The sequence below is a fragment of the Ictidomys tridecemlineatus genome, chromosome 3, assembly GCF_052094955.1.
Source record: "Ictidomys tridecemlineatus isolate mIctTri1 chromosome 3, mIctTri1.hap1, whole genome shotgun sequence".
NCBI classification, from domain to species: Eukaryota; Metazoa; Chordata; class Mammalia; order Rodentia; family Sciuridae; genus Ictidomys; species Ictidomys tridecemlineatus.
Window position 1 is genome coordinate 56280094 of NC_135479.1, and position 22151 is coordinate 56302244.

Sequence of the window (22151 nt, forward strand, 5' to 3'; positions counted from 1 at the left end):
ACGTGTTAGATAACTCACTCCAGAGTACAGGGCACCCAGATTCAAAGGCAGATCCTCCACACACTGGAGGCTCATGACTATCCTCTGTGCCACAGCAAAGGCTCCCTCCAGTCCCCAGAAGAGAAGGGTCACGATGGCAAGGCCTGGGAGAAATACTCCCGAGGTGGTCCAATGGCAGGATGGAGCCTGGCTGCGTTAGCAGGTGCTGTGTCCGAAGTGTAGCAGTTTGAGAACTCTGTTCTCTTGGGGAACATCCTTTCCAAATTCTACCAAAAAAAAATAAAAAATAAAACTGAAAAATAATCTTAAAAAAATGCTTGACTAAAGAGGGCAAAGGATGAGCTTCTATATGAGCATATTTATATCCATAGATATTCCAAGCTACTGGGGAAAAAAAAAAATCCCAGAGGACAGATGTCAGCAACTCCACACTCTGATGGGAAAATTGAAGAGGACTGTGGTTACAGTATTTCTCAAACACCCCCCCCATTCTCCCCCAAAAATAAGAAGAGAGAAAAGAAACTACACTCCTCCACAGGCATACATATGCCCACAGGCTCATTCTCTCCCTCCCTCCCCAATCCCCCTCCCAGTCCCGTGCAGCAACAGAGAGAAAACAGCTTCCTCCCCTCAGCTCTTCTAGGTCATGTAGACCCTTGCATTCAATGTTGGCTTCAGCTAACTTCATTCCAACTTTCACTGAAAAAAATAATTCTCTGCCAAGTTGCCATTATCTCTACTCGGCCCCCAAAGCGTTCAGGATAAAAATCTGTTTAGATTTTTTTCCCCCTTTTCTTTCTTTTTTTATGTTGCTCAAAATAGTTTTCTCTCCTCGAGACAATTTTATAATATTATTTATCTTACTTAACTCTTTTCTCCAGAGTACTCACCCTGGGAGACACACCTCTCAAAACTTTCTCCTAGGCTTCTGAGCACCTCCAGTCCCAAACCTCCCTCTGTTGTACCTCTTCTCATTGGATACCGGGAGGTCAGGGTTTGACTCAGGACAGGGAGATGCTGAGAAGAAAAAATAAGTCTCATACAGAAGAAGGTACCTGCCCCATGTTCACATATCCTAATTCCAGGCATCTGTGATTAGGCTACATTACATGGCAAAGGAAGAATTAAAGTAGTAGAAGGAAATGAAGGTTGATAATCAGCTGACCTTACAATCGCATTTATCCTTATAGTATAGTTAAGGTGGAGGAGGGGTGCAGAATTTGGGGGCAGGAGTGAAGGTTAAAATGTGATCAGGACTTGACACAACATTACTGGCTTTGAAGATGGGGAAAAAAAAAAAAAAAGGCTACCCGCCAAAGAATGTGGGTGGCCTCTAGAAGCTGGAAAGGAAAAGAAAATGGATTGTCCCCTAGAGCCTCAAGGAAGTAATGCAGCTGCCAACACCTTGATCTCAACCCAGTGAGACCCATTTCCGATGTCTGACCTGCAGAACCGCAAGACAATAAATTTGTGTTGCGTTAAGCCACTAAATTCATGGAGACGTTACAACAGAAATAGGAAAGTCACATACTTCGTCTAAGAATGTTGCATGATCACTGTGATGCTTCCACACACCTCTCAGCCTGTGAATTGGCCTCACCACCCAGGACGCTCTTCCCCGGAGGAACTTGGGTGGGACAACTCCATCTCCTCTCTGACACAGCCAGAAGAAAATTTCCTATTCCAGAAAACCTTATTTTTACACCAACGACCTGGTCAGATGCAAAGAGTGAACCAAAGGACTAACCATCTGAATGTGTCTTCAACAAAAGAAGTGGTGGAGGGGGGGGGGGGGACAAAGGCCAGACTTAGGGAATAAGAGATTGTCCTCATGAGTTATTGTCATCTTAGGTCTCCATCTATCACTGACTGGTCTTTCAAGGATTCAGAGATCTGAGACTTAGGTAAGCATGTAATGGAATAAGTAACTAGTTCATACCTGGGGAACCATGTGCTTATGAGATGGCAAATGAATGAAAACCTAATTATATATATATAAAAAAACGCACTGTTTTTATTTCTATATGCCACCACTAAGTCTGATTCTTGAGAGCAGGGTCTTTGTATTATTATTGCTGAGCATATACCACTTGGACCATTCTAGATGCTCAATAACTCCGTGTTTGATGCTCAATGGATTTTTTTTTTTTACGTAACGGAGAGACTCGCTCTCTGGAAAAGCCTTGGAGCCTTTCCAAACTAAGCCCAGCTGAGCCCCTCCCTCCTTGAGTCCACCCTGCTGAGTCCAATAGGGCATATATCTTCCCCCGTCCTGAGAAGGGTCAGGGAGCATTGGGTCCCCCATAGGATCTCCAGACACAGTGAGTTAGATATGTACCCAAAGAAAGCATTTAAAAAAAAAAAGATAGAAATGTTTCATTTTCTCCGTGGAAATGTATCCAGATCTGATATTGGAGCAGCGAATTGTATGATGGACGGTCTTTTCCTGCGCTCTGAGCCCCTCCAACAGAGAAGAAAGTAGGCACTCTAGTCCGTTGCAAACTTTGCTTCTTTGCAAGGAAGGGGTCCAGCTTATTTCCAACGCGCCCAGTGTGACTGTCCCAGTGTGCGCTCACATCCTTTCCCCCAGCCTTTACAGGCGGCTGGCAGGAGATCCCAGCCGCGCGTCCCTCCGCGCAGACAGAAAACCGGAGAAGCCCGGGGAAAGCCCAGACGCGGCAGCCACCCCCGGGCCAGGGAAGCTCCTAGCGCAGCAGCACTGCGCACCACCTGCAAGCCCCGTGGTGTCGCAGCCCTTCCTTCTGTCCTAGGGGCTTCAGCTCCTTAGCTCTGTCCCCTGGCCGAGATTCACGACCCTGGGGCCCTGCCTCCTGCTCTCTGCGCCAGGACGGCCGCTCAGCCCACTGCAAAGAGTTAAGAGCCAGCAGCCGAGACACCCCTGGCGGCTCCAGGTCCCCAGGCCCCGCTCATCGCTCCTGATTGGCTGAGCGCCTGTCAGTAGTAAAGAGTATCAGATAACAAACTTGGGACCTTCATAAAGGCGTGGTGGTGATACTCCGCAATCGCTGGCAGCCTATGACATCAGCCAGGAACCCTGGGATGCCGCAGCTCTTGGCCAACCTCAGAGGAGGAGGAGGAGGAGGAGGGTCCTGCCGGCTAAGAGTTAATTAGCCCCGCACCGCGAAGGGGGGAGGCGCCAGTTTCCTGGGGACACTGGCTGCCACTGTACGTACTCCTACCCAGGGGAGCTCACAGAGAGTTGGATGAATTCTGAGTTGTTAGCTGCGGTCAGCTGGGCTCCCGGGAGCCTGTTCCTGGTGGAAAACAGGGGGCGCCTGGCACAGGGACCAGCGGCTTGCTGAGAGATTCAACATGACACTTCTGGGGTCTGAGCATTCTTTGCTGATTAGAAGCAAGTTCAGATCAGGTAGGGCGAAGGCACTTAGCCTTCCTTCTCAAACTTTTCCTCTTCTGCAATTCTTAATTCTAGAACTGCTTTCCAATAAATGCCTAAAGCCTATCGTGGTGACAACTCTGTCCCCCTCTCCCCCAGCACATTTTTGGAAGCAAAGAATTTTGCTTGACTTTGGGGGCCTTGAATGTCTTTAAGTTTCAAATGCTTCGAGTTGTTGAGTGTGGGTTTTGTTTGTGAATAGGCCAGTCCTCTTATTATTTTCTTATTATTTTGTCTGTATATCTGTGAATAGAAATTTCGGAGGGGTAAAATCCAAAAGGAGCAACTTTGAAATGAACAAATAAGGGATTTCAAGTTTGGGAACTGCGTAATATCAGTTAATAATGGCTGAGAAGATGAACCTGATGTTGTGTATTAGGTACAGGGGTCACTTAAAAATGTAGCTTATCCAAACAAATGTATTTCCCAAAAAAAGTCACTTGGGGGAAGTAAAAATAGCAAATTTGGAGCACACCAAGAATTTAAAATGACATCACTGTAGGGAAAAAAAAAAAGTCCAGTGCCACAAATATTTTTTCCCAAACCATCTGATATTTATAAATGGAGAATTTTCCCCAAAATTTCTGTGTTAGTGGTGTACAGAGAAACTTCTCAGAGGCCTCTGAGGACAGGTGAGTGGAAGGAAGCTATGGGAACTCTATTTGCTCTTTATGAAGGGTTGGTGCAGGTGTCCACTGAAGATACCATTGTGTGGGTTCCCACATTTAGACGGAACAACACTTGGCCCTTTAAGCTCTTCAGTAGCTCTGTGTATATTATTGGTTTTATAATAGTGGTAACAAGCCACGCAAAACACCTACTTCAAAGATGGATTGCTTTTCTGAGAGTTCTGATGTGAACATTGGATGTGACAGGTGTCAGCAAGATGCTGCATCATTTGCTAAGCGACATTTCCCTTGTCCCTCTGAAGAGGGCCAGTTAATTGCTTCATTGGGGATGGATGGTTCAAAAATAAGAAAAGTGAATGCTGGGAGGTAAGAATTATTCCATCAGTAACTTCCCTCGATGCTCCCTGTTTTTAGACATCTGTGGGTTCCGCTGGAGGTTATCTGAGGATGGACACTATTGAAGCAAGTTGTAAATTCGAGAGCTTAGGTGGCCACAAGCCACAGTGCCCCTGAAGCCCCAGGGCTAGTCTGCCAGCCACCAGTCACAAAGAGCCAACAGTGGATTAAATCCTTCCTTTCCTTTCCATGTTGAGGTGAGGCCCTGGGTTTGTCAATCAGCCAGAGACCTCACTACTGCTTAGTAATTTGTTCAAAACTGCAAGGCAACACTGCCACCTTTCTGAAGAAGAGAGGATATAGATTTGTTTGGTAGGAAGCTGCGTTCATTTCAAACACTCCTGTGCTGGTTTAAGGCAGGAGGGGGTGGGGGAGGGCTGGTTTCTCTCTAAAAGGATTTGGTGATGTTCTTGATAGTAGACATGCAAAACAGAACTCCCAAAGGAAGCCTTTCTTTCAGCTGAAGTGCAGAAGAGAGGAAAGACTAAATTTGCACTGCCCCCAATTCCCATGGCAGTGGATTTGTGAAGTCTTGGGATATCCCAGGTCAATCCCATAGACCCTGATCTTGGAGCTTCAGAGAATTTCAGCCTCACTTTTTTTTTTTTTTTAAGTTTGTACAGGCCTTTGTGTCATAAGGAAGGGTAATTCTTGGAAAACATGATATAGAAGCAGAAGCGGCTGAGCTTAATCCTTCATCTTTGATAAACAGGGAGACTGGCGTCTGGAAATGGGCAAAGGGGCTGGATCATCTAGTCACAAGTGCTGACACTCTTGAAAGAGAGAAAAGAAAAAACGAGCAGCATGTAAGACTTAGAAAATATAACATTGAAGATGAGGATGACGGTTCTTTCTGGATATAGTTAGAACAATAGCTGTATAGCCACTGAGATCGCTAATAAGAAGTCCTGTTGTCTAAAAGAACTTGCTCACTTAGTGGCTAATAGTAAATAAGGGGACTCCTCTTCATTTTGATTTCTCCTTCTGTCTTCCTCCTCCTGCTTTTCTTTCTCGAGCAATTCAAACTGTAAATTCATAAAAGTTTTTATCAATACTACAAATATTTGCTTCAATGGTAGCTCTATGGTATTACGTATTTTAGAAAAAAATGTTTCAAAACTAAGTGCAGTGAAATTGATTTCTGATTCTAACCATGGACTCCCTGTGATAAGGGCTTGTTCATAAGTCAGCAGATAATTTCTTTCATTTTGAAATTGATAGGGATGGCAACAGCATCCTATCAACTTTCCAAAAATTACATTCTAGTGACCTTGTGATTTAGTATAAAATCATACCACAGGCTCAGTGAACTCAGAAAGTTTTACATTTGCAATCAAGTTTAGTGATACAAACTCGTCTTAATTGCGAGGGTGTCATGGTTGAGTGTGTGAATCTTGGGCCAGACTAGCGAGGGTTTTGGCAGTCGCCTCAGCTACTAGCTGTATGACCTTGAACTCTGGGTAAATTGCATAATTTTCTATGCTTTAACTTGCGTCATCTGAATAATGAGGATGATTATGTGGTTGTGCAAATTAAATGTGATAATGCAAATAGGTCGCTTAGAACGATGCTCAGTGCTTAGTAAGCCCTCATAAAATAGTATTTTGTTGTTAATATTGAGAGGCAGTGAGATCCTCTATTGATGACTTTCTCTCTCTGGGTTGTGGTTACTTAACCTGCAGAGGTCCAAGTCAAATAGGTGATTTCTCAGACTCCTCTGGGATCATTGTAGAGTTCTCGGAAGATATATAAAGACAGTCTGGAAAAAAGTGAAATTGTGATAGGGTTGTATTGCAGCTGGGCAAAAATAATAGGCGGTTTACCTAAATGTAAAAATTAGATTTGCTTTTAAACTGACCACATTTTGCATGTTTTAATCTTCTCACTGGCTGTCATTTATTCAAAGTCTGTAATCAGTATGACTGTGAACGGTTTTCTTTAATATCAGTCCTTGTGTCCTATGAAACGTAAGGGCATGTATATACACATACACACACCACACCCATCAAAAATAGAGAGAGATTCATTGACAGATGTTTATTTTCCTCTTGTCTTCCTTGTGCCCAAAGACAAATTCTGCCACCTCCTATTCTCTTGTCCTATCCCCTAGAAATGCAGGATTGTCAGAATTAGCAAGTAAAAATACAGAATGCCCAGTCTGGATTGAATTGGAGACAAATACTTAGTTATGTAGCAATATTTGAGACATACTTAAACTGAAATCCAAATCTCACTGGGCAGTCAGTATCCTTTTTGGAAACCCTACCTGCCATCTAAGCGGTCTTTGATACTCTCTGTTGTCTTATCCTATATTCCATAAACCTCTTAAGATTCTGAGTCTCTGAACATTCCCTAGAATGGCAAAACTTGTAATATCGAACATTCCCTGGAATTGCAAAACTTGTATATTCGGCAAGAAGGCTCAGAATAGGGAAGGGGTACCAGGAGAAGGAGCCATGGGCCCTGTGGGGTAGAACCAGCATATGGAGTGAGGAAAAACCACAGGAGCTTTTGGCTTTCTGTCAAGGAGGACGATAAGCTCGGCAGCGGGCAGCTGGTGCTCAGGCAGCAGGGGCTCCAGAAATGGAAACTGGGCTCAAGAAGAGAAGCCAAGGAACAGGCAAAGCAAGCAGGCGAGCTGCAGGGGGTAACTCAGCCGAATAGCTGGGGGCACCGTGGCTCTGTGTTCTTCTACCCCAACAATCCCAGAGTCAGGCCTCCAGTGCCCATAGTTGGTGGGTTTGTCCTTCTAGAGAAAGCAAGGAACTTCTCAGCAGATCTGGCATCACCTGCTCTGTCCTTTCCCTATTCTCAAAGCCTCAGGTAACTTAAAAGGTCAACTGAGTCCTACTTTATGCTAGATCCTTGCTCTGCAACTGAGTTTGCTCTTGTGAATTGAGGCAATTAGACCGTGATGTTGATCTCCAATTTTTAACAAAATATACACTATTGAAAAACTTCGACCATGAGCTAAAAGAATCCCAGGCCCTGGAATTACCTTCACCTTTAGTTAGTTTTATAACCTAAAACAAATAATTTAACCTAGAAGCATTCCTTTTCCATAACAGCTAATATATATATATATGATATATGCAATAGGCATGTAAATATATCTAATTCATCGATCGCTTCAGATCTCATTTTTGTCATCTACCAAATAGAGGATTTTTCACTGATTCATCTCCGAAGCTGCGAACAGCCCTAAGATTTCCGATTTTTCCAAGGGAACGACCCTAACTATTTTTGCAAGGCTTTAAACAGCATAAGGTTGATAAAAAAAAACATTACCCTATGAGAATATCATTAGCTGGACCTAAAAAGGTGAATTATATTTTAATTCCTAAATAGGGATCTAAAATATTTTTTTTAAGCTGAAGAAACATTCAAGGTCTGGCTCAAATCATCTCCTTGAGACCATCCTCAAGTCTTATCATATCAAATTTACTCATGGATCCTGGGCTCTTGCCTTACATCGTGGTTACTGCAGGATGAGCTCCCACCCCCCACTTTCCCTGCCCTATTTTTATCCACAGCTCTTATCACTATTGAATAGCCTGCTTGTTTATTTGTTTATCATTTGTCCACGAGGGTGGAAATTTTTTACTTCTTTGTCATTCACTGCTATTATTCTCCAGCCCCTAGAACTTGTGCTTGGACAGAGAAGGCACCATTAAACATCTGTTAAGGGACGAGGAGTAGCTCAATGGTCCAGCATGTGCTTAGCATGCATGCAGCCCTGGGTTTGAAAACCAGCACTGAAAAAAAAAAAAGTGTCCAGTACAATATCTTATTCTTTCTCCAAAGATTACTCAGAAACAGAGTAAATAATATGTGTATGCTTTTAGGCATACGAATGGTTATTAAAACTAGGGGGGAAAGGACAGTAGTGAGTATCAATACACAATTCTGAGCAAGAGTTACATCCAAAGAGGGATGAGTGAATGTAAATGCAAAATTTAGAGCAATAGCAAAGTAGGAGAGTATAGATGAGGAGACAGGTGTAGCCCACAGGTAAGAAGCAAGTGATGGGTGCTGTTCTTAGGCTTGCCAGTAGTCGAGTTTATTATTTTTTCATGAAACCAACTAATTAGACAGGAGGTCATTTATGGGCCAATGATGATGGGGTACACCACGGACCAGAGGTTATGATTAATTCAATTCTGTGAACCTTAGTTCCTTAAAAAAAAAAAAAAGAAAGGGAATCTTCTTGAAGACCAAGAAGAATGACATTCATCTTTTATCTGCTATAGTCTATGACAGAAAGTCAGACTTTGTCAAATTAGATTGAGCCAGATTGATGGCTCTAACCTAATTGGATTAAATTGAAGAAGAACAGAACAGTATACGGCAGAAGCAAAAGTGCTCTTCCCCAGGATGGGAATGTTACGTGCTTCAAAAAATTCAAACCTGAACAGGAGATTGCTGGCACTATACCAGCCAGACTTCACTAGTTACCTGCTGCATGGTAAACAGGCATCTTGCATCTCCAGATAGAAAAGGTGTTTAAACCAGATTTTTTTCACAGCTGTGACAAATAGAACTGACAGGAACAATTAGAGGAGGAAAAGTTTACTTGGGGGCTCATGGATTTTGGAGGTCTAGGTCCACAGATAGCCAACTCCATTAGGCAGAACATCATGGCAGAAGTATGGTGGAGGAAAAGGGCTCAAGGCATTGCACCAGGAAACAGAGAGATCTCCCCTCAAGAAGGACAAAATAGAAAGAAACCCAAAGGCACACCCCCCAGGGACCCACTCCTCCAGTCACATCCTACCTGCCTACAGTTACCACCCAGTTAAGCCCTGTCAGGGGATTAATGCACTGATTCGGTTAAGGCTCTCATAATTCAATCATTTCATCTCTAAACTTTCTTGCATTGTTTCACACATGAACTTTGGGGATTCCAAAATATAAGCCACAACAGAAGGAGAAGCCAGCAGGTGCGCCTTCCTGTGCCATTCTTGTGACCTGCAGCACAGCCACAGTGGAAGCTCAGGGGACCCACTCTCAGATTCCATGAGCTTGCAAAAGTTAGTACAACTCACTGGACCTCCATTCCCATATCCACAAAAGAATTCAAGGTCCTGGTGGCCCCATGACTCCATGAGGGAAAGATCTCTGTAGATTTATGAAGGGTTTCTTTTACAGAAAGAAATCCTACTCACCCTGGAAATGGATTATTTGACCTGGTGGCATGTGAATGACACGAGAGAGAATCATGGAATAGCTTAAAGATTTCAATGGACATCAATAGGGTGAACAACAATCACAACAACCGTTAGCTAAATAGTTTGGCAACTTTATCATTTTAGGACTCAGATTTTCAATTTTACTAAGTAGGTAGTGCTTCCCTCCTCCCACACACAAGAATAGCTAATAAATCAGGCTCCTCTTAACCAGATTTGGATCTTTATTTTTAAATAAAGTGTAGAGAAGCCTCCAAATTTTGTTAAAACAAGTTATATCATTGATTGCCAGAATTTACAGTAAATAGGGCTGATTTGTGTGTTTTTTACCACCACCACCCCCTGCCCCCAGAGCAAAGCAAAATGTCCTCTGGATCTTTTGAAGGGGGAATAATATCTTTCTCTTTTCCCTCTGGTGAGGAAAGATAAATTCTCTCATTCCCTTATTAGAGTACTTATCAGTTGATTCACTCTGATTGATGTTTGCCATATCCAACCACCTTAGATCACTAGAGAAGCAGTAGAATTCAAAGGGAGCTAAGCCACTATAATATTGTAGAATGTCTGTATTGGGTCTTGTCATGTAAAGGAACTTGGCTCTCACTTAGTATGTGTAGCAGTGATCAATTCATACCCAGACCCTTGAATACTTGGTGCGTCTTGATCAGCACCCAAGTTTGAATGAACACATAAGTTTCCCATCCCTCGATCTACATTTCTTTCTTGTTGCTCTTGAAGTGACACAGAGGCAAAAATTGTTTCTGATAAAATAGAGTCAAGTAGCTCCAGGGAATATTGCTCAGATGAGGTACAATGACCAGAAAATACCCCATAACCTATTCTGCCTTTTCTAATTCTGGAAACTCTCTCATCCTCCTCGTGGTTGGTGATACTGGGTTTTCAGTCTGAGGTAAAGTTCCAAGTGGAATTTTTTGATACCCAAGCTCCAGACAGGGCACTCAAGCTCCCCCAAAAGGTTAAATGCATAAAATGCTGTTCAACATTTATTGAATAATGATTTTCTTAATACTTTATAAATTTCTTTATTACTCATGTTCTTCTTTGTCCTGGACCAAATGCATAGTTTTTTATAAGGTTATAATCAAAGTGTATGCAGAGCCTTTATTCAGCCTTTTATCATATGAATTTTTAACATGAGAATTTTTTTGAAATTTTTATGGACCTTTATTCATTTATTTGTTTATATGCAGTGCCTCACACATGCTAGGCAAGCGCTCTACCACTGAGCCACAACCCCAGCCCCAAGAATTTTTAATATCATAAGAAATTTTTCAGGCTACTCTACAGCAGCATAATTCTTCCTTTCAGACTCTATGATATTTCAACAAGCGACTGTATAGTAATTTACTTAACCTTTCCCTCTTGTATTGGAAAATTAAGCTGGTTATAATTATTACTATGAAAATTGTTATGTAAAACACAATGAAGAGCGAAAAGATAGGTACTGGGAATGAGATTGATCAAATTATATTTGTGGACAAATATGGCATACTGATTCCTGCTATTATGTATAATTATAATGCACCAGTAAAGAATTAAAAATTCAAAAATAAAAACACCTATAAAGTCCTCTATGCCAAAAAAAAAGGGAATTTTTTTCTTCCTTTGGATGGTCTCATAAAATACTCACTATATACTGAAGTGAGGGAATAATGGATTTGAATCTTTATGATTCACGGTGGTAGCCAACATTTCTATTAAGAACTAAAAGTCCCATTCTTAACCCTAGACCTACTTCTGTAGGTGAGGAATACTTTTCCCTACAGTAGAACTAACTCCGTCACCTTGTTTACTTTTCCAGTGGTGACTGGTATTCAATGAGCCTTTCATACCTTTTCAGTAGAGAATGAAAAGAGAAATGAGCAACAGTTCATTTGGAAACTTCCAGGTGATCTGCTATTTGGGGATCACCTGTTACTAAATACAATAGATACCTCATCCAAAGAAAAGAGAACTAGGGGTTGTTAAACCTGTGATCTGTGGTCTCTTCTATTATCTCATTTAATCCTCACAAAAAATGCTATGGAACAGGTATGATTATCGCCATTTTATAGGTAAAGAAGATGAGGCTCAAAGATGTCAAACGACTTAGAGGTCTGATAGGAATCTATTTGTCCCACTGAACAAACCTGACTATTTCTGTTATAACCTAAAACCTTCCCCTCTCTCCTTACCACTCCTTCACATGCACATCACACCTGGCCTGAGCTCCTTCTGGATTACAACTCCAGACATAGAACCAATTATTGTTACACCATTGGTTTCTTAAATAATGATTTATCAAGCTACTTGTGCCTAGTACTAATTAATCTTTAAATTATACATGCTATCTCTCCCCTCCTAATTTCAGGATTTTGTTGGGGGGGGGGTTGTTTGTTTGTTTTTGTTTTTATTTATTTTGTTTTTTTTTTTTTGGTCCTGGGGATTGAATACAGGTAAGCTTAACCACTGAGCCACATCAACAGCCCTTTTTTAATATTTTATTTAAAGACAGGGTCTCACTAAGTTGTTTCAGGCCTCAATAAGTTGCTGTAGCTGGCTTTGAACTTGTTATCCTCCTGCCTCATCCTCTGAGCCCTGGGATTACAGGCATACACCACTGCACCCAGGCTCCAGGATTTTTAATGTATAACTTGACTGTTAAATCCAGCTTATTTGAGAAGAAAAATTATACAAGAAATTTTTGAAAACCCAAAACAATGAGAAAAGATTTTCTATAAGTTACCAAAAGTAGTTATGTAATATCTACTAGTGAGTAGTCTGAGTAAAATTGAAAAATATAATCAATGAGCCTTAATTGAGTGTACACACACACACACACACACACACACACACATATATATTATACAAATACATATATTTTTGTATAGAGAGATATATAGATTTAACCTTGATAATGATGGTTATTGAATTCACAATAAAATATATAATGAATTTTGTTGGGAAAATTGACTATCCATTTGGAAATAAATCAATTCAAATATTTTATAATAAATAATAAGATAAATTTCATATGATTAGGTGGCCAAGGAAATCTATAACATATTAGAAGAAAACAGGGGAGAATAATTTTATAATCTTGGAGTGGATAAGCCTTCCCATGAATGTCTTCAAAGCCAGAGTAAAACAAAAATGGATATGTTGACCACTTACAAAATGTAAGCTTTACTTAAAAAAGTCAGCAAAACAAATTGAAAAGTTAAATAGTAGATTCAAAGAAAATTCTTGCAAGTTTATGAAAGCCAAAATTATGTAAAGGTCTTCTATAAGCAATAAGGTTCAAAGCAAACACCCAAGAGAAAAACAATTCAAGGAAAGAAAATGATCAATAAGCATGTGAAGTGTATTCAATTCACTTACATTCAGGAAAATGCAAATTCAAAGACCAGAGACTATTTTTTTCACCTCTTGAATGAGCTAAAATTTGAAATACTGGTATGGATATGAAGACATGGGCACTCACATTCTGCTGGTAAGCATCTGAATCTGGGAAGTCTTAGGAAACAATTGGACCATTGACTTTTACCTGAACCTAATTATCCATGAAGATACTTCAAGGTATCTAATCTAAATAAATGCACATGAGCCTAAGTACTTTCATTGCATCAAAGTTTATAATGTCTGACCTAAAAAGATGGAAACAACGTAAGCATTCACCTAATCGAATTATGATACATTCATATTAGGAAATTCAACAAAATATAGTGCAAAACAACAAAAGAGAAAGAAATGATAAAATTCTATATGAACTGACATGGCAAGATCTCCAAGACACAAAGTTAATTTTTTAAAAAGCAGATTATGAAACAATTGGGGAATGTATTTTCATTTATGTTTTTTAAATTTTGTACATTAAAAAAAATAACTAGAACATATATGTCAAACTTAAAAAATGTAAGCTTTACCTAAAAAAAGTCAGCAAAACCCAGAGGTATAGACAAGGAAAGACCTTTTCTTGTCCATTTGGATCTTTCAAATGAGAATGTATTTTTATTTTTTTATTTTTAAATATGCCTAAAATACAAGGAGAGATTCATATTGTAACAGTGATGAGAAATAATCCATTTCTGAAAGTCTTTAATTAGGTAGATAAAAAATTTAAGTAAAAATTCAGAATATGCAAATACTAAAGCTAATTCAATTGTATATTTTATACTTCCAATTGGACACAGAAAATTAGGTGATATAAATGCTAGAATATAAATTTTAAATGAAAGACCTTCCCACAACACACATACACACACAAACACACACACACACACACACACACACACACACACACAGAGAGAGAGAGAAATGTCAATAAGTTCTAAATACCAGATTCATCTCTTGATTATAAGGCAGCAAAGGTAAGAAATACAATTATTTTCAAAGTTGAAATATTTCAAACCCAATGAATTGGGAATCAAAACACACCACAAACACACGAACATAATCTTTTTAATCTTGTTTTTCTGTTGTTTATTTTGATTATTTATTCAGTGCCTCCTATGTGGTCGGTAATAAGTCAACTGGCAGAGAGTGTTACCTGTTTATTTTTAAGTCCTGGAGCGCTGTGGGGATGAGGGATATACCACTTCTGAGAAGGAGCTGAAGGAGGAGCTAGCTGAGTACCTGGGAGGCTTCTCAAATTCCCATTAGTCCCAGAGCATGTTTACAGGCTACAACCAACCACGCTTGCTCCTCAGCCACTAGTCTAAAAACCCACAACCCGATACTAATTTGCCGTAGTCTCTGCTGGTCCGAGTTTCCTCTTTCTGCAATCTCCATTATCATAACCAACCCTGGTCTGAATCTATTAAATGGAAAGCTACAGAAATAAACATCCAAAAGTCTTAAACAGCTCTATTATAGTATATTGCTATTATTCTATTTTACTCTTAGCAATCATTGTTAATTTCTTAGCATGCCTAATTTATAAGTTAAACTTTACCATACAGAGAGGAAAAAGCAGGTTGTATGGAGGATTCAGGCATCCATCCGCAGGGTCTTGGAGTGCATTCCCTGTGGATAAGGGGATGCTACAGTGTGTTGGAGAGTTTGAATCTGTATATTGTGGTGAAGGCCATGCAGACTGGCTGACTCAGATTAAAATTCTGGTTCTACCCTTACTCTTTCTATGAATTTGTCTTAAGCTCTTGAAACCCTACGACTCCATTTCTAAATATGGGAGCAAAAATGCCCCCCACCAACAGAAATTTTGGAAGGTTTCAAAAAGACCATGTACAAAGTACTTGACAGGGTAAGGGATATGCTTCTGTACCCAATGAGTGGTGGCTGTTTCACTCACACATAAACAGTGATTCTATATTAATTATCTACATCAATGTTTATGTGACTGTGCTTTAATATGCTATTTACAATATTTTAAAATAATTCGTCATTATAAAATATCATATTGATTCTAAATTCACCATAACTGACTTCTCATGTTTCTCTGAAGATTTACTGCCTGTCCATCTTATTTCTTCTTTCCCCAGAAGGTATAATATTGAAGATAATTATTGTCATCATAAATTTATATTAAATTCTATAAAGTGCTTTATATGCAGATCATCATTTACTGTTTCCTTTTCGATAAATGCTTGAAGAAAGCATTCTTTTTTTTATTGGTTTTTCAAAACATTACAAAGCTCTTGACATATCATATTTCATACATTAGATTCAAGTGGGTTATGAACTTCCATTTTTACCCAAATACAGGTTGCAGAATCACATCGGTTACACATCCACATTTTTACATAATGCCATATTAGTAAGAAAGCATTCTTATTATTCTCTTGATCCAGAGAAGGATATTTTGTTGTTGCTGTTGTTTGCTATTGGGAATTGAATCCAAAGGGGCTTAACCACTGAGCCACATCCCCGGGCCATTTGATTTCTTGTTTTGAAACAGCATCTCTCTAAGTTGCTTTGGGCCTCACTAAGTTGCTAAGGCTGGCTTTGATCCTCCTGTCTCAGCCTCCCGAGTTGCTGAGATTACAAGTGTGCACCATAAGGCCCAGCCAAGATGGTTTTTATTGGCGATCTGGTCTTTATGTTTCTGAACATACAGACGTAAAGATCCCTTGTCTGGGGTCCAGCCAGGTTACCACTGGCTGTGAGGATTAGCAAAGGCTTATGGGTATATTTCAGCCACTACTGGAAGCCCTAGCCTTTTCTCTTAAAATTGAAAGTTCTGTTTTGTCTAAAAAATAAAGCCAAAGAGAAGAGCTTTCCAGAGAGAATATTTTGGGAACAGGCAGCCTGCTAAATAGTGACAATTTGCATTTCTAGGGTGTATTAAACTACCCCTCCTTCATCAAAAATAAAGCACATCAGTTCGCGCGTGTGTGTGTGTGTGTGTGTGTGTGTGTGTGTGTGTGTGTTTTCCTACCAACTCTGTGATCTTAGAAAGCTGGTTGTGCAAATGAGGAGATGAGACAGGGACATGAAGAAATTGGTCCAGTAGATTTAGAACCAGGGCTTCTAGAACCAAGTTTATACCACAAGGTTCCCCAGAGACGTGGACAGCCCAAGAGAAACACAGTGCAGTGAGACAGGCGGAGGCCTGGCATTAACCCTGCTTCTCTCAGCTGAAAGCCTCTCTCTCATGCCTCATGCGGTAGCCATCCATGATGGCCTCCAGATTAAAAGAGGTGGTTGGAAGGAAAGGTGGAAATTCAGTAATGGATAGGAGAGGAGATCAGAATGAGGCATAGGATAAAAAGGATTCTTTGGTTTAGCAGAGAAATGTGAGCCTCTACATAGGATTGCATTCTTGACACACAGATTAGAACCTGACACAACAGAAGGTCCTAGAGACAGAAAATGTTCTTCAGTGTTATGTTTGGTTGCCTCAAAACCTTGTGTCTAACAGTAGGGCCGAGATTCTTTTCTAGATTAAAAAGAGCACAATGATATATATCATAATATAGACTAAACCTATTTCTATATGAAAATAGAAATACATTTGTAATTATACATGTATTTACTTGTTAACATACTTGTATTTATACATGTATGCATGTCCATATGTACATGTATTATATCTGCATATAATATAGATGTGCAGTATGAGGGGGTTCAAGATTGATGTTGAAGGTGCTGTTCTGCTATGTTAGTTATGCTGCCGAAAAATTGAGGGTCAAATTTGAACAGTCCAACAAGAGGAAGATGTTTAACTTCATTGAAAATCGGATATAATATGCACATTAAATATGGTGCTCTCAAAGAAAAATGAGATGGAAAAAAAACATGTTTAAAATATAAGAACAAGTTTTCAAAATAGCCTATATAATGCAATCCCCATTCTTGAGAATTTGTAGTGACCCTTTAATAGGCACATGTCCAAGTGAATCAGTAAAGGGAGGCAAAAATGATAGCAGATCTTGCCCTTCCCTGAGGACTTTAAGTACCATTTCACAATCCATCTTAAAATGATCACTTATTTTTCAGATTTTTCTATAACGAACATGCATTTATTTTATCCTCAGAAAAAGACAATATATGCTCCAATGCTGGTAAGAAAATACCACAGGCATCAGTTGGGATTTTAAAAGTTCTTGAATCTAGATCCAAGGACGACAGCCACATGGAATGGAGAAATCTGCTCGTAACTTAAAGAGAATTTCTTTTCTCTCCCAAGCCATACTTCTTGATCCAAAGTCTAATTCGCTCTTATCAATTTTCACCTGGCCACTCAGTGGGTATCCTCATTAATATTTGTGTGGCGATTTGTCACTGCTGAAGAAGTCTTGGTTTAAACATCGTAATGACCCTATAAGGTGGAAATAATGGTGCCTTCATGTCAGGGATGGGGAAATGGGGCAAGAGAGGTTAAAGCCCTGACCAAATTCACACACACAGAACATGATGGCGCAGCACTCGATCTCAGATCTCCTGGCACCAGATCTTGTGATCCCTCCATAAATGGATAAACGCAAAGAGTCACAAATCACAGTCCCTTTTGCCCAAGGATGTCCCCCAAGCAACAGCTTTCAAGGAAAACAGGTCAAACAGGCAGGTCCCCCCTCTCCGCCCTCGGCAGGCCCTTCCTGTCATCGTGTCCCGGGGCGTGTGTGTGCTGTCTGCTTAATTCACTCATGGCTCAGCGCCACAGAATACATAAACAAGCGGGGAAAGCCTCTGAGAGGAATCTTGGTGCCCAAATGGAGCAATTTGTCTTCTGAAATTATTGTTTGAAATTGTTTATGTCAGTTGCCGAGTTTCTGTTCTGTACCGCAGGGACCTGTTTCTGATGGAAGGAAAAAAAAAAAATCCCCTGCAGTTGAACAACTATCCTCCTTGGATAGTTCTGGTAACGGTGCGACCTGCTGCTTGCTTGCCTGCCCCCTCCCCAATACAGAGATAGATTTGATGAGGTTCACTACAGTCCCAAAGAAGCACCCCTAAGTACTCCTGGGTGCTCACTCTTTTCTGGGCACAGCTCTGAGCATGTAACATGTGCTAACCAAGGAATCTGCACAATAGTCCCACAAGGAGATACTGTCTTGACATCCCCTGATTCATAGGTGAAGAAACTGTAGCGCCCAGCTGTTAAAGAACTGTCACGAAAGTTCACAACCAGCAAATGGAATAGCTGAATAACACGTATAGATACATAGTCTACTCTGGAATCCCTATGTTTTTTTGACTCCTATACTGTGCTGTTTTGAACAGGCACCTAAACTGACTGAGTCAGACTGATTGTCCCCTCCCAAACAAGCAAATTGTGAATTCTGCCCCCTTCGTGCTATCTAAGCCCCAAGGCATCTCCACTGAGATTCTCAGTCCTCCTTCTTCTGGTATCTTGAGATATTTTAACAAGAAAGCCTTAAGCTCACAAACCTGGCAGCTTTTTGAGTGAGAGAGAGAGAGAATTCCTTTTGAGGCATGAATTAGTCTTCTTCAAATGTTTTGACAAACTGAGAGTGTGGTGCTTAGGGAAAGAATAGCTTCACAGTGTTTGTGTGAACAGACATCTTTCTAAAAGAACTTGAGCCAGTGCGTGAGGCTAGATCATTGAAATAACTGTCAGATAATTCTGAGTCCAAACTCTTTCAGGATTTTCCTCATTTTTTTGACCCTCCAAATGCCCAGTGTAGAAACTGGCCATGAATTTACGTCTTCTAATCTCTTTGAAGGAAGCAGAGTCAGGACATACCTATGCATCGAGAAAAGAACAGTGTGTTCTTGGTCTGAGTCTCTTCCTGCACGTGTGCTTCCCTGTGAGGGCCACTCAGGCCAATCTTGCATCCTCTGGCTGCCCTTGCTTCTGAGTCCACTCAGAAGGTTACGTCCTGTTTACCTCCTCCTGTCTCGGTACTCCTAGCAATCTCCCATGGATGGCCAGTCAAGGATCTGTCCATCTTGGTTAAGAATGACAGGTTGGCCATAAAAACACCACATAAGGCAACCTATAACCAGGGAACAGTCATTGTTGGTCTCTGAAATCAGAAGGCAAGAAAGAGAGTCTATTCAGGGATGAGCACTACCCATAAAAATAATCCCTGGTTTTGAGCCTTGTTGGGAAAAATAGCAAGAACTGCTCAGGTAACCAGGGGTAACCTGATCTGTCCTTTCCCATTCTCTCAACTTTGTACCAGCCATACCACCTTCTCTTTACCAGGCGATTTGATGCCTCTGTGCTCCAAGGAAGAGCATGTGAGACTCACAAGTGATCTAGGCTGTTGCTGTGCCAGGAGTCAGACATGCCGGACAGAGGAAAGAATTTGGTGAATTGACCACCAATAGGGTGAGAAGAGGAGAGATGTGTATCCTGCAATATCCACTTTCAGCTCTGGAAGGAACCTGGAACCTCCAATGGTGGTCATGCCTGTTATTTTCCATCTATCAGCCAATGGTTTTCTCCAAGGTCTTTGCCTGACAGTGCCCTCGACAGCTATATTGTCAAGGTCAGGAGTTATGCATGAAGGTGCATCTAGCTTGATCCAGGGTAGGATTGACCAAAAAGAGGAAGGTCAGGGACTAAATAATGAACAGGTACAACTGTTCTTTCCAAGGGGAGAGTCTTCAACAGGCTGACGCCCTGTTGTCCAAGACTTGTGGATACAACAGAAGTGGCCATCCAAGTTGTTTTCTGTGACCTGCTGAATCCAGGTTCCTCAGTGTGCCAATGCCCAGTGTGTCATGCCAGATGTACATTTTGGCACTTGACAAACTCAAGTTCCACACACCTGGTGGAACAGCTTTTCAAAGTAGATCTCAAAGCTTTCCTTGGTCATGTGGATAACTTTCTGCCACCACCAGATGCCTTTCTTCAACACTAATCCTGGGGATCCTCTTTGTTTGCAAATAATAGAGAATCGAGTAATAGAAATCTTCAACAGGCTTAAGCACAAAGGAATGCGTACTATAAAGATACTGGGGTGTCTCATGGAACTCGGCCACAGGATTATGGTTGGACTTGGATGGAAATAAGCTGGAACTGGGGATGTGAAGACATTCAGGAGACTCCCTGCTCTCTGTTCTATTCTATGCCTCATCTTCTCTCTCAGTTCCTCAGTTCACATGGTCGTAATGGGCACCTCCGATAATTATGGAATGTGCTCTCTCAGTTCTCTCACTCTCTCTCTCTCTCCCTCCACCACTTCTTTTTTATTTTTTTTCTTCATCCTTTTTAGTTATACATAACAGTAGAATGTATTTTGACATATCACATATACATGGAGTATAACTTCCCATTTTTGTGGCTGCACATGATGTGGGGTTCCAATGCTCATATATTCATATGTGAACATAGGAAAGTTATGTCCGGTTCATTCTATTGTCTTTCCCATTCCCATTCCCCATTTTATACCCCCATCCCCACCCTTTCTAATATGGTGAAATACACACACACACACACACACACACACACACACACACACACAAACACACCCCGCCACCACCCATTGTGAGTCAGCATCCACATATCAGAACATTCAGACTCTGGTGTTTGAGGATTGGCTTATTTCACTTAGCACAATAGCCTTCAGTTCCAACCATTTACCAACAAATGCCATCATTTCATTCTTCTTTATGGCTGAGTAATAATCCATTGTGCATATGTACCACATTTTCTTTAGCCATTCATCTGTTGAAGGGCACCTAGGTTGGTTCCATAGCTTAGCTGTTGTGAATTGTCTTTCTCCCATTTCTAAAACTCCCAGGGGGAAACCAATCTGGTTGGGTGGTTGTCCATCCTCAGAACAAAAACTAATTGGCAAGAAGGATTCCAGTGGGACCCTCTAAGTTACACCAAAAACCTCATGGACAGTGGAGGAGAAAGGCATTTCCTAGCAAACCCAATGGGAAACCATTTCAGGAGAGAATAACAGGGAAGGCTCTCTTGCTTCTTTACTTTTATTCTGCACTCTGCCAGTGACTTTGTTATCATTTCTCTCCCCACCCACCCCCACCCACACACACACATGAGCTTTGCTAAGTGGAACTGGAAGAAAGCAAATTAAGTGCTTAAAATCTTTTTTTTTTTTTTAGTTGTAGAAGGACACAGTACCTTTATTTTATTTATTTATTTTTAGGTGGTGCTGAGGATCGAACCCAGTGCCTCACATGTGCTAGGCAAATGCTCTTCTACCACTCAACTACAACTCCAGCACCAAATCAAGTTCTTTATTCATTCACTTGTTGTTTAAGTTCCATGGGAGGGGGGAAAAAAACAGAAGAGTCTTCTCTAATTCCCAAATGACATGAAGCCCCCCATTTAGGACACTCCCCAAATTGTGATCCTTTAACATCTTTCTCCCTCCCAAGACCGGAAATGTCATGCATGAAGAGCTCATGACAACTTCAATCATGGTCAGATCCCTCCTAACTAAAAGTATTTGGAAATGCAGTAGAGGATCAGTGAGTACCAAACAGATAGAATGAATGAACCAATGAAGTCAGCAATCCCAGCCCCTTGCCAAGTTCCTGGATGAGAGCACTATTTCCAAGGCTCCCAGAAGCCCTACCAACTTCGCTACCAATGATGATAGTAATAGTGCTTTATTTTATGTGTGTGAGTGTGTGTTAAAGTCTGATCAAAGAGATTGTCATGTAAATTCGTCCCCTTTCCACTTTCTGTCTTCTCTTCCTCTCCATCTTTCCTCACTGATCAAGACCTAGTTACTCTTCATTTCTTCTTTTTCCTCAAATCTGCCCTCTCATCTCCATTCCCAGGTGGACTTTAAGGATGTATCTGTGGATCACAATTAAAGACTCCAAATCAGCCATGTCTCTTCTATCATATTAGCATCCCAACAGTCACCCTAACATGTTAACATCACCGTATGACTCTGGATCAAAAAAGCCCAACAGTGCCCTCTTCCTACAAAGTGCAAACACTTCAGTGGCCCTCTGGATTTGAATCCCCACCTCTTTTCCCAGTGTCATCTCTTACTACTTTACAACAGAAACGCTTTCCTGGCACAAACCAACCACCTGGCGGACTCTACATATTTTCAGGGCCCAATGTAAAATGGCAATGCGGGGTGCTTTTTTCAAAAATGATTAAGAATT

General features: G+C 40.9%; 1 protein-coding gene across 2 annotated transcripts in view; it reads left to right on the forward strand.

Moving 5' to 3' along the window:
- The first annotated feature begins 2965 nt into the window (after window positions 1–2965).
- Window positions 2966–22151, forward strand: part of Myocd (myocardin) — a 98879-nt gene continuing 79693 nt past the window's right edge. Inside the window, exon 1 of one of the 2 annotated variants that reach the window (XM_078042905.1) lies at window positions 2966–3388. In XM_078042905.1, coding sequence (XP_077899031.1) covers window positions 3334–3388 — 55 coding nt within the window. In that variant the 5' untranslated portion in view covers window positions 2966–3333. The remainder of the gene's footprint in view (window positions 3389–22151) is intronic. The other variant, XM_078042906.1, reaches the window with a different exon arrangement.